The 17,680-nt window shown below is 40.8% G+C and overlaps 2 protein-coding genes across 2 annotated transcripts; one reads left to right on the forward strand and one right to left on the reverse strand.

Moving 5' to 3' along the window:
* Positions 1-299: 299 nt before the first annotated feature.
* On the forward strand, positions 300-3,607 carry LOC131697832 (RNA-binding motif protein, X-linked 2-like). The gene is made up of 6 exons (XM_058989313.1): positions 300-424; positions 1,299-1,414; positions 1,766-1,817; positions 1,919-2,048; positions 2,371-2,554; positions 2,903-3,607. Exons 1-6 carry the CDS (start codon positions 420-422, stop codon positions 3,433-3,435), a joined length of 1,020 nt encoding a protein of 339 aa, XP_058845296.1. The 5' UTR covers positions 300-419; the 3' UTR covers positions 3,436-3,607.
* Positions 3,608-3,953: 346 nt separating this feature from the next.
* On the reverse strand, positions 3,954-17,040 carry LOC117412281 (E3 ubiquitin-protein ligase Siah2). The gene is made up of 2 exons (XM_034020505.3): positions 16,404-17,040; positions 3,954-9,090 (listed from the first exon to the last, which is right to left on the reverse strand). The coding sequence occupies exons 1-2, from the start codon at positions 16,839-16,841 to the stop codon at positions 8,539-8,541; spliced, it is 990 nt and encodes a 329-aa protein (XP_033876396.1). The 5' UTR covers positions 16,842-17,040; the 3' UTR covers positions 3,954-8,538.
* Between the last annotated feature and the right edge of the window lie 640 nt (positions 17,041-17,680).

Here is a 17,680-nt window from a genome sequence, read left to right on the forward strand (position 1 = left end):
TGCCACACATTTACTTTGAATTATATGAGAGTCCATTCTTTTTTAACTTATAATAAACTAAGTAAAATGATTCAAAATCTCTTGTTGTCCTTGATGGAGTTTGCATACTATGCTGTGAATAAAGTTTAACGGCTGTGTGAAACTGTCCTTTGTCTATCAGGAATGTCTTCTTATTTATAAATATTTTTTAAGGGATTTCAAAGCGAAGATTACATTGTCCTCTGTAGCAGGTCTTAATAATAATTTTTTAAAAAGCTTTCAATTACTTTTGCAAGAGACGCCGCTAAACTACATACGTCAACTGCGATCATGAATATTCAAACCGTGTCAAATATTCATGAGGTATTTTTCGCTCGTTGCACGACCCGGAAGCGGAAATAACGCAAAGGGACGCAGGAAGTCGAGGTTGAATTTATATAATGAAGTAAGTTGAATTTAAAATCTTTACGAAAGTAGTTATATATATTTTATTTTTTTACAAAAGGAGATCATTGTGAACTGACACTCTCGTCCAACTACCCGCAACGAGTAGGAAGCTGGCGTTGAGGCAGTTTGTGTACTGTGTGTATATATCGCATAAACGCAGCGTGTAATAACATTGGAGTTTTATTCTACTAAATCTAATTAAGTAACTATTATTATTAGGACGAGCTGCAAAAAACGTAACTTGTTTGTATGGCATGCAAATGTATTGACGGATATGTAACGTTGCAACGTGGTACTATCAGAGTTAGTTTATGCTCCAAAGCTCTGCTTTGTTGTACAATTTAAGGGCTCATTTTATTCTGTACCCGTGTGTGTTTGTTTTCTAAAGAAATTCAGTTGTATGTGTGACCAGTTTCGCTTTTGTTCTAAGCTTTCCTACTCAGTTGTTGGATAGCGACACAGTTAGTTGTATGCCATTAGTGTACTGGTAAAATCGAGTGGCGTATACTGGGTCGGTATGAGTTTTCTGGTGTAGGATTAGAAAATTGTTATCCAAAAAACAAATTTCTGTTTATTTTATTACTTTATCTATTTACCATCAAGTTGTGACGAACAAGTTATAAATTTACATGGTGACACTTTTATAACACTATTTTAAATGGGACAGCACTGCATGAGATTGGATTTGAACCTTGGACAGGTGAAAGCTTATGTCTGTTAATTTGATAAAAAAAAAAAAAAAGTCTGACATTGGCTAAGATTCAGTTAAGAGTAATAAACTCAGTCAACGTTTCCTATGTGTTTAAATCTTTTGATTACATGCACTTGGGTTGAATAAGGTTGGAAGCCAACAAACGGTGTTCTCTTTAAAGTCCTCTTACAAAGGTTAAACTGATCAATGAACTGAACCAGAGGGAAGCACAGCTTGGCATAAATGAGAAAGTCTCCTGGCATGCAGAATATAAGGACAGTGCCTGGATATTTATAGGTAAGTTAAGCCATTTCATGGAGCAGCGTTCATACTTGTTAATTTAGTAATCCTGCAATAATAAACCCTTTTTTAATGTGCAGAGTTCCTTGTGTTGTGTCAAATAAGTAGATATTATTATTATTATTATTTAAGGAATATATAGTCTAGGGTGCTAAAATATCATCTTATTTTCATTCAACTTTACTGAGATTTTCTTCATTTGTAATATGTTTTTCATAAAATGTATATTGCTTGTTTAATAATTGAATTATACTGTTCAAAGCCATCTGGGTTTGTAAACCTGTCTTCAATATGTTTTCTTATTGATCTGTGCTATTCACCATTTTAACTGATGTTTCTTTCTGACAGGTGGTTTCCCGTATGACTTAACAGAGGGGGACATAATTTGTGTGTTCTCACAGTAAGTTATTTATTAACTTAACAGTTTGCCATTTAAAAAAAATGCATTGATTTAAGTCTACCCTTTCCACAAGCTTACCTCTGATGGAATTTGTCTGGCAGGTATGGTGAGATCGCCAATATCAATCTTGTGCGAGACAACAAGACGGGAAAATCTAAAGGCTTTTGCTTTATCTGCTATGAGGACCAGAGGAGCACAATTCTGGCAGTGGATAACTTCAATGGAATTAAGGTAAACCCAGTCAGTAGTTGTGAATCAGATATTCTTTCGGTGGCAGGGTAGTTAATGTCATTTTGGAGTCTGTCACACGCACAATATTATGCATTGTGTGTCCCAATTTGTTGCAGCTGGATTATGTTTTAGGTTTCTTAAAATAGACTTTTTTATGTGAAATAACATTTGTTGAACATTCAGAAATGGGGATTTAGAATAGGCGACACATAAATCTAAATAAAAAACAGCAAATGACTAGTTAAAGACTAGCAGGAAGTTGATACTAGCAGGAAGTTGAAAGTGTTTCTGGTCCTCACAAACCTTTGTTGCTCCTTCACAGATAAAGGGCAGAACGATCCGTGTGGATCATGTTGCCAATTACCGTCCCCCTAAAGATTCTGAGGATTTGGATGAAGTGACGAAACGAATACGGGAAGAGGGCTGTGCTCCGAAAACCCCGCCTCCTTCCTCTTCAGAATTCGAGGAAGAGGAGTGTGAAATGCCAGAAAAGAAGCGCAAGAAAGGTAGAACTCGGGACCTAACGGGGATTGGACTTCAGATGTTTCATATTTTTGCCAAACCAAAATCTTAGTTTAATGAATTTTGAGACCATGCATCTTAATGTAACTGTTTTCACGCTTGTATGGATCTCGCTAGGATTATTGCTGTATTATATTTTTTGTACAACAGTGGAATATACTTAGTGACAGCAGGGGCTGTATCTCTTATAGAGAAAGAAATTAGTCCCTTGATATTATAGGGTGGATATCTCCCTTATAGATTCCCCCCTAATAACAATGAAATTAAAGTCTCGATCAGTATTGCAAAACAGCTGTTATATTTAAGCATTTGTTTAATCTTTTTTTTTCCAGAAAAGAAAGAGAAAAAGAGAAAGAAGAAAGAGAAAAAAGAAAAAAAGAAGGCCAAGGAGGAGAGGCGGGGGGATTCAGACAGCCGAAATTCACATGGCAGGGTGGCAACGCCATCCCTGACCCAACCCACCGTCAAAAAAGAAAAGGAGGATTCTGGGTATGACAAGTACGTCAGCACCAGTCGCTTTCCGGATTCCGAGAGATTTAAGGAGGACAGGAAGCCCTGGAAGGAGAATGAAGGAAGAAGCAGGGAGTGTGAGAGGGGTGGGGTCCGGTACAGAGATCTCCAGGGCAGCAGCAGCAGTCGCCACCACGATGGCAGCCTGCAGGATGGGAAAGTTGGTGAGAAGGAGGGGGATCGGTGGTATAACAGCCAGCGGGACTCTGACAGGGGCAGGAGAGAGGACAGACACTGGCATTCCGAGCACTCGAGCCAGGGAAGCCGGAACAGGGAGCGGAGCGACCCGTCTGATAGAGAGAGATCAGCGAGAGGCAGGGATCACAGTCGAGACCAGGAGCACTGGAGGAACTGAACTGGACCGATTTATTTCAAAAGTCTGGTTCTCCTAGTTTCTGTACTGTTAAGAATAACATAAGAAGTCTTGAATGTATATTTTAGACTGGTACTTTTAATAGGATGTTTTCTTGAAGTTATCAGAAAGCCTTGGATGTGTGTAAATAAAATTATCCTAGTCATGACAAATATATCAAGCATTGGTAATGATAGTTTGTTTGGGTTTATTATTACCCCCACCTTACCATGAAGATACCCAAAACAGAAATTGGGCTGATGTTTAGGTATGAAGTACATACAAATAAAACTACCTAAACCACTTACTAACATCTGACCCATATATCTTCAGGTGACTTAAGGGCATATCCTTGGTCAAACAGTAAGCATGTGAGCCCAAAAAGCAGCAAACTGAACAATGCACCCCATCCCCAACATCCCCATCAATGGCATAGCCAACACTTCAGCTATGTAAATTGTATTTAATTGATTTGTAGTGAAACTGAGACAGAAACAGGTTAGAGTCCTACTGGTAGTACATGACTTTTTTTTTTTTTTATAAATGTTAACAAAATTAAATAAGCAAACGTATTGTAATATTACACAATTTAACAGAAAAGTAATGTCATGGATGCTCAAAAAAGCATCTACATAATTAGGATTTGTATAAACAAGAGTACATCAAATCAAAACAAGAAAGAGAATCTTTTTACTTTACAAACAATAACCTGCTCAACAGGACGGCCACAGTATTTTTTTCATTGCCAATGCACACAAAATTACGTGAATTTTACCCTAAGCCCACGTTCTAAGATATCAATGTAGACAACTACATATTGTTTCTTACACAAGGGTCATTTGTGGGCACCTATATTTAAAATCTCCCAGCAAAATGCAAAGCTTCATTGACACCAGGGCAAGAAACGGCTGAACATAGTAAATATTGCCCAATATTGGTCATTTTTCCTAATTTGCATCCATTTTAAAATAAATTCAGTCTGCAGCATGTTGGATAGCATTATGAGATCTGATAAATATTAAGAAATGATATTAAAAGATAGCACTCAGACGTGAGCCGATATAGGATTAAATACACATAGAAAAAAAGTTAAATGAAAGCAACTTCCATAGTAAATGTATGGCTGTCAATGTAGGCAACATTCCCATCTTATAGAACCTTGTCTTTAACACTCCCATATACTGATGGGACAGCATTGAGGTGTAGTGTATTTATCCATTGTTCTCCAAAGTACATGTTACAGATATGATGGCTGAGACACACTCCCCTAGAAGTCAATGCAGAATGTACTTGTCAACTGTACAGATCACCAGGCATTGGGCAGTCCTGAAGCATAACACGCAGAGGTTCAAACTGGTTTACATTTTAATGCACAGCTTCAGGTATATTACTAATAGGCGATATACCAAACAGTTCTGTATGCCTTTAACATAGGGCACAAGGATGCAGAAAGGCAAGAAAATATAAGAATAGCTAAAATTGAGAGCAAAGCTGGAAGTAAAAATAATTGTTGTGTATCACTTTAAAAAGCTTTTATTCTGATGTCAAAATATATTGTTGACGAGACGTGTTGCCATCTATACATACACTAAGACGCATACTTCTGCCATGCATGTGTGTCTCGCCTTTACAATCCCACGTCCCAGACTATGATCTGGTACAGTTTCTGTCTCTTGACGGCATGCGACAGGCTGCAGTTCTGTATTCCATAGTGGACTGCTGAAACTCAAAACTACAGAATAGGGAGGAATGATGGAAGCATCTAATACACCAAACTGAAAAGTGGTATGTGCCAAAGTCTGTTTTTATTACCATTATAATGTTTAATTAAACAATTACTCAGTTATGTATTTGGAATGATACATTATAGCACTGAATCTAGAACCTCGCCCACAAACCTAAAATGTAAAAATATTAAAAAGCGCTACAGAAGGTTAAATGCTACAAGAAATCCAATTTCCCATCCGAATACAATTTCATGCGATTATTCCTGATGCCACAGAGTCCTATGCAGGACCATTCAAATTTTAATGAATAGTTAATGATTATGACTAATACCTTTGTGTCAATACAATGTAGTGCATGGACACGATCAACCACTAATTTAGACTGTCCAAGAGTGTCAAGCTTCTATAGGTTTTCCAACCGAGTTCTGACTGATTTGAAAACAATAAATTGCTTATTGTTTCACAGATAAACTGTTCTTCTAATATCATTTTTTGTTTTCACCATTTAGACAACCATCAATTTTAATATGAAAAAGTTTATTTTACTAGGAGTAATGCCATTTGAAATCCCACCTTAGCAAAATGTTAAATATATATTTTTAATAACGATAAAATAATAATAATAATGTCACGAAAGGAAAAACAGATCTAGCCCATGTAATGTTACAAACCACGAATAATACTTTTTGCAATACACTGAAAATACTAATTTGATACAAATAAAGAACAATTCTAAGCAACTGTGGCTTCCACAAAACATACAATAATTTATAACTGCAATCTGTTCAAACCAAAATGTATTGATATATGGCTTTCTGAAATGAAAACAAAGCACACCAGGATGGCTACTACTGAAATTGCGGTGTGTGGTAATAGCAGGGCACTGGTACCTGGCTTTCAGTTTTGTAGTAAAAGGTTGCAATGCTGTTGGCGGGTCATTCAAGAGCGACACAAGAAACTTGCTGTATTGCACCCTGGGTCTAGTGAATCCCTGAAGCCTTCACAGAAAATCCATGGTAATAACTCTACCCCATTGTTAACAGAAGTGCAACAAACTATACAGACTTGTCTTTCTACTTAACCATCGAACAAAAAATGCACGGAAACAACACCAAGATTTACAAACATGAAAGAATGCAAATATATACGATTTTCAAAGCCAGACCGATGCAAATTCCCGTTTGAATAAATAGAATCCACAACTTCCTGGACTTCAAGCGTACGCCTTCTACAGCTAGTTCTGGTAGACAAGCCTTCTGTTTAATAGCACTGGCTTGCCTTGCAAACATGCAGTGCATCACGGATTGCAGTCAGCTATCAAGTAAATAGGGCCCTGCTATCTATACAATCTGTTCATTTAAACCATCAGGGTCAGGCTAAATACATGAGAAGTAATATCACTTCAGCCATAACACTCTGAAGAGATGTGGCTGTATACAGAAAAAGCTTGGATTGCCTGCAATTCTGAGGATGACGGATTCATTACTGAATACCTGAATATTATCATGTGTACAAGGGGAGAAGGTAACCTTAGTGCAAGAATGCTCATCATGCTTGGCAGTAGTACTGCAATATAGAACTAAAATAATGTATGGGTCAGAATATATAATGCACTTATAAGTGCATTAACAGTCCAAAACCAAAAAAACATTTTATTATTGTGTGATAATAATCTATAGTCCGACTCATGTTTCAGTTTAGTTTATTCACTTTGCCCACAGTTTAAATATGTTATTTTATATATCCTATGTTTCTTAAAGCACATTGTTTTCATTCATAAACTGTTTAAACAATGTATATTTCTCCATCCGCCCCCAGTGTATGCACGCAGGACACTGAGGGAGGGGATGCTGGGCAGACTCGCCATGCTTTGACCACATGGCTATACTATGCGATATTGCTGACACAACCTATACTGAGTGAAATTATCATACATTAGTGATGGTAAAACAGAAGGGGGGGATTATATTAACTCTCAGATAAACATGTACAATGGATGTTTTGTGTTCTTTTATTTTGCTCCTCTTTTAAAACATCTCCTTAAATTCTTCTGATATTGAACTGAACCTCACTGCTTCCGAGTTTTTCATCATTGTTTGGTGGAATGGCCAAGTCGTTTTTTTTTTTTTTTTTGCAAGAGTGATAGTGGCATTTTTAAATGAACCTGCTGACCCTGGAAGCACCATGACGTAGGATCATGCATATTATCAGAATATACTTTCCATATACCTCCATAGGTACATAAAGATTACAAGAATGTATTTTTTTTTTTAAATATAGCTTTCTGTTTCCATTGCAACATAGTGTGTGTGTATGTAAGTATGTATGTTATATATACACTTTCCAACATTTCAGTATGTTGAACATACCTTTGGCAAGGGAAAGTGTGTTTGAAAACAAACAGTGGAGGTACTTGTAGGCATTTGATGTCATAGTAACACACACACACACACACACACACACATACACACACACACTAAGCGTTCATCTAAGGTATTATGGGGACAGCATCAATGTCCCAGTGGAATATTTTGGAGCTCCACAAAGTATTGTACCGATTGCTGAGGAATGCTGTGTTTAGAATGACTGAATGACATTTTCTGCACCTAAACTCTCTGCCCATAGGTCCTACCTTTTGAAGAAAACATTTTCTCAATTCAGAACGAACCTATTCCTCACTGCTATTACTACACTACCAAAGTGACTGTAGCCTGATATTTCCAAAGTGCCTCGAAGTGCCCTCTGCTGCAGCTTGCCTGCTCTGCATCACATAATGCAGAATCAGTTTTGACCCTACCTAGCGGGACCATTTGGGATCACCATTAAAATCACAATGATCAGTCTCTCTCCTGCTCTCCACATTAACTTGCAGTCTTGTGTGCACATTGTGCAATTTTACTACCTATGCACAGTACACAGCTTGGCTTCCACACACTTGCATGCACACGCAGCCACACTGATGCATACTTACATGCACGCACAGAAACAGGTGCCGTACACGTCCACACCCTTGCAAGCATGCACACCCAAACATCAGTGTACAAGACGACTGCATGAACCAGCATACATACCCGTACAGGTCAGCTGACTGCTGCAAATTTGTAGAAAAAAAAAAAAAAATGCAAGTATGCAGCATTATAGCAACGCCAGATGCAGGCTCACAAACACAAAATCATGCCTGTCCTCACACAGGTTACTTGACATCAGAGCAGTTTGCAGCAGCCAGTCACCCTTGCACAACTCTGCAGAGTTTAGCAAGATACCTCCCCCTACGGGGTTTCCATGGTGAGAAAAATCCAAAGACCCTCCTTTGCCTCCTCCTGAGGCAGGTTCCTCTTTCTCTCTCAACTTCCACACTCATTGCCAACACAACTGCTGCTCAGCACATGGATATAGTGACATTAATACCCAGGTTGCCATTGTCTGCAAAGAGGTGGGCAATGGAGGTGTCAAAGACCAAGCAGTCGCTGTTCATGATAGCAGAGGCCACGCCGTCGTGGATGGACCGAGGCGTGGCCTCCCACGTCAGCCGGCGGCGGTTCCCGTTGAGTTCCAGGCGGTAGGCAAAGTTTTCGGCCTGCTTGCGGGTCCCAATGAGCAGCACGATGGCGAAGAACTGCTGGTGGCCCTCGTACTTCTCCTGCTTCTCCAGCACCAGCATGAAGTGGTGGCCGAAGCAGGACTGCATCATGACCCAGTCGACGGCCCCCGGCAGGTTGATGTCCGTGGCCAGGAAGACGATATCCTCGCCCTGCAGCGTGGTGATGCTCTTGTGGGCGTGCATCAGGTGGGGCATGACCGCCTCCAGCGAGCCCTGCCACTTGCAGGAGGCCCCCGGGCAGGGGCAGGTGTACGGCCGGAACTCACACACCTCTTCATGCTCCGGCTTCTCGCTGTGGTGCAAGGAGAGCAGGCAGCCGGCCGAGGCATACTGTAGAGAAGAATGAGAGACGGAGAGAGTCAATGTTAGAATGTTCTTTCAATACACCAGAGATGTCACCTCCTAAGAGGTTCATGCACAGTTCAGATCGTGAGCTTAGATTCCTAGCGCTACAGCATATCACTGTCGGTCACGATTTTGGAATTATTTTCAGAAATTTTAAAAGCAGTTTGTGTGAACTCTATAGAGTGAGAAAAAAAAACATGATGAAAATAACAAAATAGATACATAAATAGGAAACTTAAAGGGTACATAAGGACCTTTTTATTTTATTGTGTTACATGTTCCCATTGGTAAATCCATCTCAGTTACATATGTGAGCATGAGGATGATGAGAAATGTAGTTCTGAGAGGTCCATGCTGGTACATGTTAAGCCATCTTGAGGCAGGGAAAGCAATTTAAAAAAGTGGTCAAGGGGGCTCCCAAGTGGTGCATCCAGTAAAGGCACTCTGCTTGGAGTACAGGATGCGCCCTATAGCCTGGAGTTCGAATTCAGGCCATGTCATTGCCGACCTTGACCGGGGGTTCCTAGGGGGCGGCGCACAATTGGCCAAGCGCCGCCCGGGTGGGGAGAGCTTAGGTCGGCAGGGGAATCCACGGTTCACCGCGCACCAGCGACCCCTGTGGTCAATAGGGCGCCTGTGGTTCTGCAGTGGAGCCATTCAGATCTGTTGTCCTCCGGCACTATAGGTACAATTATGCACACGGTGACTGAAGGGGATATACCAAATTCTTCACATAGCTAGAATAACGTGTATTTGGAAATACAGTATTTGGAGATTTGTAAAAGGACATGCTCTCAGTAAATGAAACGGTGGCACCCTCTTAGCATAAAATCAACAAAAACGGAAGCTTACGTCACATTGATTCAGAGAAGCGCTTCATAAAACCCAGGTGTTGAGAATGTATGGCAGAGATGCTTGATCTAACTGGCCTTTTGCTTTGCTGTAAAACTCAAGACACAGTCAGCAGGAGGGGAGGCATTGAAACCTCTACTTTAGTGGATTAGTTCTTGACATGCTGGGAGGGTGGCAGAACGAACGCTGTGTGTAATATGTAGGTCAGGTGTAGGTCACAGAGCATCTCCTTACTGGAGCAATACGGGCTATACAGATTTGTCTGTGCTGCTGCACTGTAGCTTTAAGCCAACCGAGAAGGAAGTAAACTGAAAATGTGGACTATTGGTGAGAGTGTAAGGGGATTGCATAAGGATTTATTTTTGCTGATTTTCTGGGTTTGCCCATCTAGCATCTTAACCAAATAACACAGCCTTGCACTATAAAAAAGGGAAAGATCTTCAGGATGATGATGATAAAAACGTCAGAGAGAAGGATTATGAAAAAGAGACATCACCATTCTATTAAAAATCAATGATTTATTGAAGTTTATGAAAATATGCCCTTCTGCAAATTACATATGCTGTGCTCACATGATGAAATGCGATGAAATTGCAAGATGACTGATGAGGCAAGATGACTGAATTAGTAGAGAGTGGCATCCCAGGGCAGGGAGGGAGGAGAGCCTCAGTCTGTACTGTTACAGCTAACTGATTAGCCTGGGTCTCCGGGGGGAGGCTTCCAACAGCTCCACTCTGCATTACTGAGGTGACGGCTCTCTTTAATAAGCTGATCTTATTAAAGAGAGTGCTGCCTGTAGATTCCTCTGTAAAGGAGATGAAGCCAATGACAGCAACCCCTCCTACTGGGCACACAGACACGCTCCCTCAATGGGAATCACAAGGGTAGCCTAAGCAAACACACTAGGGGTGAGTGCCACTATTCCCACCCCTAAAATACACACACCAATTGTCTTTCTGCAATTGAAACTTTATCAGATCAGTGGTCTGTTTGAAAGATGTGAAAATCTTGTGAAATGAATTAAAGGAACTTCTGGAATTTCTAAGAGGTTGGAACAAAAAATAAAAAGAAAAAAAGAAAGCACTTGAGAAGCGCAGCAGTGCAGAACACATAGATTTAGAGCAGATAAAAACAGTATCAGGAGGAGAGGCTCTCTTCACAAAGAGAGGATCTGCAAATGAAGATAGTATTATTACTGCTAAAAAAACATTTTATTTAGTGATTATTAATGTCAGGGCATGCAAAAAAAAAAGCCTCAATACAGCCAGTTCTTCATTTAATTCACATCAAACTTCACAAATAGCTTATGTACTTCTTGCCAAAACATTTGTCTAAAAGTCTGTTTCAGTGCCCCCTAGGTTTAGGACAACCAAAATCCCATGTCATCTCTATCACACCGGGCCCATCACGGAGAATTGAACCTTAACATGATTCTAATTAGAAAATGCCATTTTTTCCAAGCCCTAATAAACTCTCTGACTTGCACCTCATAAAACATGCAGGCATATCCAGCACAGTCCTAATCAATTAAACAACAAAGCTTGGCATTTTATAGTAGGATCAGAACTCGCATAGCACTAGGGGCCTGAAAATAGCTTAAAATAAAGACAATAGGAAAATACCAAGACACAGAGATTAGTGCAGGATCCCATACTAGTTTGGTGATCACTGCCAACATCTCTAATCATAAGCCATGTCTTGAAGCTTCTGATATTGTTTAAAACTTACAAAACAAGATTTCACTGCCTGCCCAATGTAAATGTGCAGCAGTAAAGCCTGACTAATCAATCTAGTTAACAAACACCCTGGTGTTAAAGACTCACCTTTCTCCCTTGCACTGGCAAGGCCCGGCACACTTGTCTCCCTGGACACATTGTCCTGCGACGAGGCCTGCCAAACAGACACTGCAGTGGAGAGAGCTCCTGAAGGAGCGACAGGCACCCAGACGGACACAGCATTGCATTCAGAGCTCACACACCACTAGAAACTGCTCCTAGAGCACATCAACTCAATACTACAGACAGGCTAGTTCACACTCTACACATACAAGTCTTTGCAAATGATTTAGCTGCAAACATCCTAAATAATTAGACACACACACACACATTAAATACCAATTACTGTACGCAGTAACGGTGACAAACCACAAATCAGCACCCAGCTAACTCCAAACCATGCAGCCACTCACAATCCTTGAAATGCTCCACGCACAGAGCTGGAAGCACACAGCACTCCTGTGACAACACCCTGCAGCACAGAGAGAGAGACAGAATGAGAGAGAGAGAGAGAGAAGCGGCCATCGCCAAGTACAACGCCCTCCTCCACATTCCTGTTCTCTCCTCCCTCCATATCCTCCTCGATCTGGGACACTACGATTCAGTAAGTGTAACCTGGCTGTCTCTCTCATCTTTCTGTTCTCCCCAGTGCATTCAATTTGCTCGTAGCCTCGTAGAATCCTGCCGCTCCATCCCCAGAAGCCCCGACCTCCTCTCCGGTGGGATTGTGGATGAACGGGCAGACTCAGAGCCGTGGCTGAGCTATTAAGACACCTCTCTGCCTGGTTAACACACAGCAGCATCCCCTCGCTCCTGCAATCACTGTCACACAGCAGTTAATATTGAGATTGCAAGCTCCTGATGGCTCCCACACACACACACTGACAGATACTGCACTCCTAACAGTGTAAATGGCTAGCTAGTTATAGCAGCGGTGAGTGCCAGTACAATTAGCAGAGGTTAGAAAATAATGCAGCAGCTGCCCAGTCCCCTCAACACAGGGCAAAGGCCAGTAGAGGTGGCTCTGGGGTCTGTTGTCTTGCCACACACTGTAGGGCTGCTCAACACCCGACAGGCATGCCTCACATGGTTGAGCTGCGGAGCTGATGAGATTTTCAGAGTGTGAAATCGAGAAGAAAAAAAATAAACAGGTGACCTTAGCTTCTTAACCTCAGCCAGACAATGCCTACTGCCATACAGACAATTCTTTGCCGGTATCACTCTGCATGCAGGGTTTTGCTTTAAATATCACCGATCTTATAAAAGTGGTGTTGTGTCACGAATTAATGCTGTGTAACTAGGATACAGTAGCAGGGGAGAGAAGGTGGGAGGCTATTGCAGATTGCACCACAGTTAATCAGATTAGTTGAATAAAATCACACATTTTACATTAAATAGATTAATATTTTCATGATCAATTAAACATTCTAAAATTGGTCCAGTCTTGTTAACCGAACTATTTCCAAATAATTAAGTTGTTCTTTATACTATATGCTAGCACTATTATTATTATTATTATTATTATTATTATTAATAATACAGTAGTATTTTGTTTTTTTTACACAAATTGCTTCATTGGGTAAAATGAAATACTTTTAAACGCCTGTATGCATTAATGTATTAAATTGCAATATTGATCATTAAAAAAAAATTTATAAATCAGTTCTTGCTGCTCCAATTCCAATAGAATTGGTATTCCAGATTCTTAGGGAGATATCCTAGGTAGGCTGGTGTAACAGTTTGAGTATCATGATAAAAGTACCATTCTTCAAACAATTAAGGGATATCCACTCCCAGATGATACGCTCAGTAATTTGCGCTAAATGATGGCCCTTAGCAAGCATTATCAAAATACAGCATCAGTCTACAAAAAGATCTTCTACGTACACTTTGCTCAGGCTTCAAGTATGCAGTAGAAAAATGCAAAAAACGGCAGTGATGATGGTGATGGATAGTAGGGTAGAAGTGGATCGATTGCTCAAGTGTGACTAGGTGAGAAAGCCCAGTAGCACCGACACAAGTAGAAGAAAAAGGTGTGCATATGAAAATGGTCTTTTCCTTCACTTTGTTCATAGGGACACAAGTACAGCGTTAATCCTTGTATACCAGAATTAAGATCATTACAGTGAAGAACAGGAACGGCAGCAATACCATAACAGACAAAATTTGCTTAGCCCCATACTCCAATACCATCACCCTGTGATGAAGAATGCTATTACCAAGAGGACAAGTGGATAAGAGATTCAAGAAATATATGCACAACTATAAAGTGTGCCTTACATAGTTACATGAACTCTACTCCAGTATAGAATACTGCAAACATCATCAGCCAGCCAGGGATAACATTCAGAACCTTTCATCTACCAGCAGTCTAGATCTACTACTACTGTAGCACACCTACTCTTGAGATTCAAGACACAGGCATACCTCCAGAGTCATGGGTTTGCTTTACTTGTTTATAAAATGCTACCTTTGTTACCTTCTAATACGTCTCAGCTAGTGACAATCAACTCTAACAAACACTGTGCTTTTCCCTTCAGAGTTTGAGCAACTATATAAACGTCTCAAAGTGTATTTAAAAGAAGTATGCACACACATTCATACAAAAGACACAAACCTTCAATCTTTTTAGACTTGATAAAAGGGCTTCACCCCAATCTCTGCAGACGTACAGCAGATGAGCCCTCAATCAGTGAGCTGTCAGCAACACTCGCTCCCCTCCTCCCACCACACACAAACACCTATAGGGGATGCAGGCACGAGTGGGCTGTTCACATGCAGCTCACACACACACACAAAGAGCATCTCTCCACATACAATCTTTAGTATTTCTCCTAACCTGGACCCACGCAGGGACCAGCTGGCTTTCCATACAAAAAAATGTCCCTTCCATGCTGCAGACTTTATCTCTTTCTAGCTGCTCTGCCCTCAAATGCATATTGAGCACTGGGCTGTAGTATTATCTAGGGATGTAAATAAGACATTGCATAGCAATGCCCCAGAAGTTCAATCTAGAAATAAGTCTCTCACTGTTTCTGCTTTAATTGAACTTAGTTAAAGATCATTACATTTGATATTAACATGGAGGAAATGCATATGACAAATCAAACAAATGAATCAGTGAGTGAGGAAGAACACCACTTGTACTGTATGAACATTTAACCCCTATCCTGACATGCCACTGGAGACTGCATTCCCTCAAAAATAACCTTTGCCCAGCTGCATTAATATTCTTCGTATAGGTTTATGGAAATATGTTTACCACAGTAAAGATATCTTCTGGAAATGTGTTGCATTAGAAGTGCTGCAAGCGTGTGGGAAAGAAACATTTATTACACAAAGCAGAGATCATGTTTCTCAATGCCACCAGTCTGGATAAAAGCAGTCCTAATGCTTAAGTAATGTAATCAAAATCCTATAACAAATCAATTACAGAAGAGGCCGTCGCTTGATTTGCTTTCAGATTATACAGAAACGCAACCCCACATGCCCCATAACTGTCTTAAACAGTTCTAGTAAGCAATACCAGTGCTACGCTCCTCCTCCACACAGATGTCTAATCTCACTCTAGTTTAAACAGCATGTGTGTAAGGGGGTGGGTGGTTTGGGGGCTCAGTAAGCTTGTTATAATGTCAGTTGGGTAGGAAAGATAAAAGGATACAAACTACAGTTACCAGCCCTGGCCACATCATTCCAGATTTGTGTTTCAACCACTTTGAATTGCATTGCTTTCTATTGTTTAATTGCACAATTATTCCAACATTATATATATATATATATATATATATATATATATATATATATATATATATATATATATATATATATATATATATTATATATACACACATAATGTACTCTAACCTCTACAGGAAAAAACAAACAAACAAACTGTAGACTGTCAACAAGCACTGTTTACGCTTGGCTGCACAGAAAGGTAAATGATGCAAAATGTGGTAAACAGACAAATTCTCAGGAGTGTAAAACTGAACACGAGAGACGCTGCAGCAAAACAGTAGCGTAGGTTCATTTCTGTCGAGTGCCTGAGGGAGATCAAACACTGCTGTGATGACATTCACCTTCTGAAAGTCACGAGTTAGTTTACACTGCTAGTGTCAAGGGAAAACCGAAACACCACTGAAGAACTGCACAGCGCTGTAGGAGAACAAATAAGCTTACTGTAGCTTAAAAAAAATACACTTTAATAAATGCCTATACGCTGATCCACTTGTTCCCTGCCTCATTAAGTACACCACGAGGACCGTTTCTTAGGTCTGAGCCGTTACTGGACACATTCCTCAAATGTCAAGTTGATTTTCTCAACTAACAGCTGTCCTGGGAAGACCACAACCCCCCCAAAAGAGAATTTAGGCAACAAGAAGGTTCAATAGCCTAAATAACCTCCTGCATATATGTCCTCAAGACAGCATAAATGCAAAAGCGAAACAAACTTTGGTAACATTAACTTCATTCAGTATCGTACTAGACGATTAGCTTTTTCGGCTTTTACTAGGTGTGTTTTAGAAATCACAATATTGTTTAATCTATTGTCACACTGTTTTGAGAAACCTTTTTCCACTGTCATTACCTTAGTGTGCTGGCTGACCACAAAAGTTAGAACAACTTTTTTTTTTTACTGGATACGTAGACAGACGAAGGTTGTCGTCTTACCTTGCAGGGGAACGGGAGAGTGGAAGCCACTTTCTCCATGGCCAAGTTCCTGATGCTGGGGGTTAGAGGCCCGCGACAGGTGGGGCAACAGCTCAGCTTTTGTCGGCACTGATTGCACACTAGGTGCCCGGCCTGGCATTGCAGGATCGGTGGCAGCACGTAATCAAAACACACCGGGCACTCAAAAAGAGCAGTAAGTTCCGCGGCCTGGCACGGGAGGACTGCGGTGGGCAAAGAAGCAGCGGCAGCCGGAGTAACTGAGCCTGCTCCGGCCGCTGATCCGGCCACTCCAGCAGCTGCTGCTGCAGCAGCGGCGGCGGCAGCAACTGCGGCTGCAGCGGCGGCGGCTGCCCCAGCAGACACACCGTGCTTTCCACTCCCTGCTTTCCCGGCCCCGAGTCCTCCGCCTCCGCCGCCCGCAGAGGACGGCCGGCTCATGGCGATCAATTGTGTTCTACTTGGTGCTCCAGCAGAGTCTCGCAGCCCGGATCCCCCACCTCAAACTCCGGATAGGGACAGCTTCCCTGATCCCCCAACAATCTCCGAGTCTCCTGGGACACAACATGGCCGCTGCTGCTTCATTGGCTAAACCTACTTAAAGAATAGTAAGCCGATTGGACGCGCCTGTTGAGATTGGCAGCCTTTAAGCCACTCAGAAGACGCTTCCTGAGGTCCACTCCACATACCAAAATAATAGGCGGGGTTAAACTTTTTACAACCAGGTGCATTCTGGAATCTGTAGTTTTTTTTATAGTTACAAAATGCGCGCACAAGGTGCATTTAAAGGGCCATTCTACAACTACTGCAATTCCAACATTGCTTTGAATCAAATATAATAATAATAATAATAATAATAATAATAATAATAATAATAATAATAATAATAATAATAACAACCTTGGAAATGTTTTTTTCTGAAGTGTTTGAATGTGTCTAATAGGCTATACCAACTGCTTTTGTTATTCAAAATGCAAAATATCATTGTCATTCAACAACATCGTTTCTTCTTTTGCACCTCTGGATCAATACAGTGAACACAGCAATTGTAATTGTATGCATTTTGTTTTTTTGAGAGATCACTTGGACCTTTTCACACGGTACACGTTTGCCCTGTATCCAATGAATACTTTCTCTTGAACAATGTTAATATACTGAAATGTTCGTCAGTTTGATGGATGCTACATGCACCTAAGCTTTTTTTTTTCTCGCTTGTTTATAGCACTAACAACAGAGTTAATGGATACTATTACTGGCTCTGGAAAAAGGTAATCATATGC

Source organism: Acipenser ruthenus, chromosome 16, assembly GCF_902713425.1.
Source record: "Acipenser ruthenus chromosome 16, fAciRut3.2 maternal haplotype, whole genome shotgun sequence".
Classification (NCBI taxonomy): domain Eukaryota; kingdom Metazoa; phylum Chordata; class Actinopteri; order Acipenseriformes; family Acipenseridae; genus Acipenser; species Acipenser ruthenus.

Bases quoted from the DNA above. Each gene is read 5' to 3' on its own strand.
- LOC131697832 (XM_058989313.1), top strand. The intron at 1,818-1,918 runs GTAAGTTATTTA...TTTGTCTGGCAG, and splicing joins ATAATTTGTGTGTTCTCACA to GTATGGTGAGATCGCCAATA. The intron at 2,049-2,370 runs GTAAACCCAGTC...GCTCCTTCACAG, and splicing joins ATAACTTCAATGGAATTAAG to ATAAAGGGCAGAACGATCCG.
- LOC117412281 (XM_034020505.3), bottom strand. From the start codon at position 16,841: ATGAGCCGGCCGTCCTCTGCGGGCGGCGGAGGCGGAGGACTCGGGGCC. The intron at 9,091-16,403 runs GTAAGACGACAA...TCTTCTCTACAG, and splicing joins CTCTCCCGTTCCCCTGCAAG to TATGCCTCGGCCGGCTGCCT.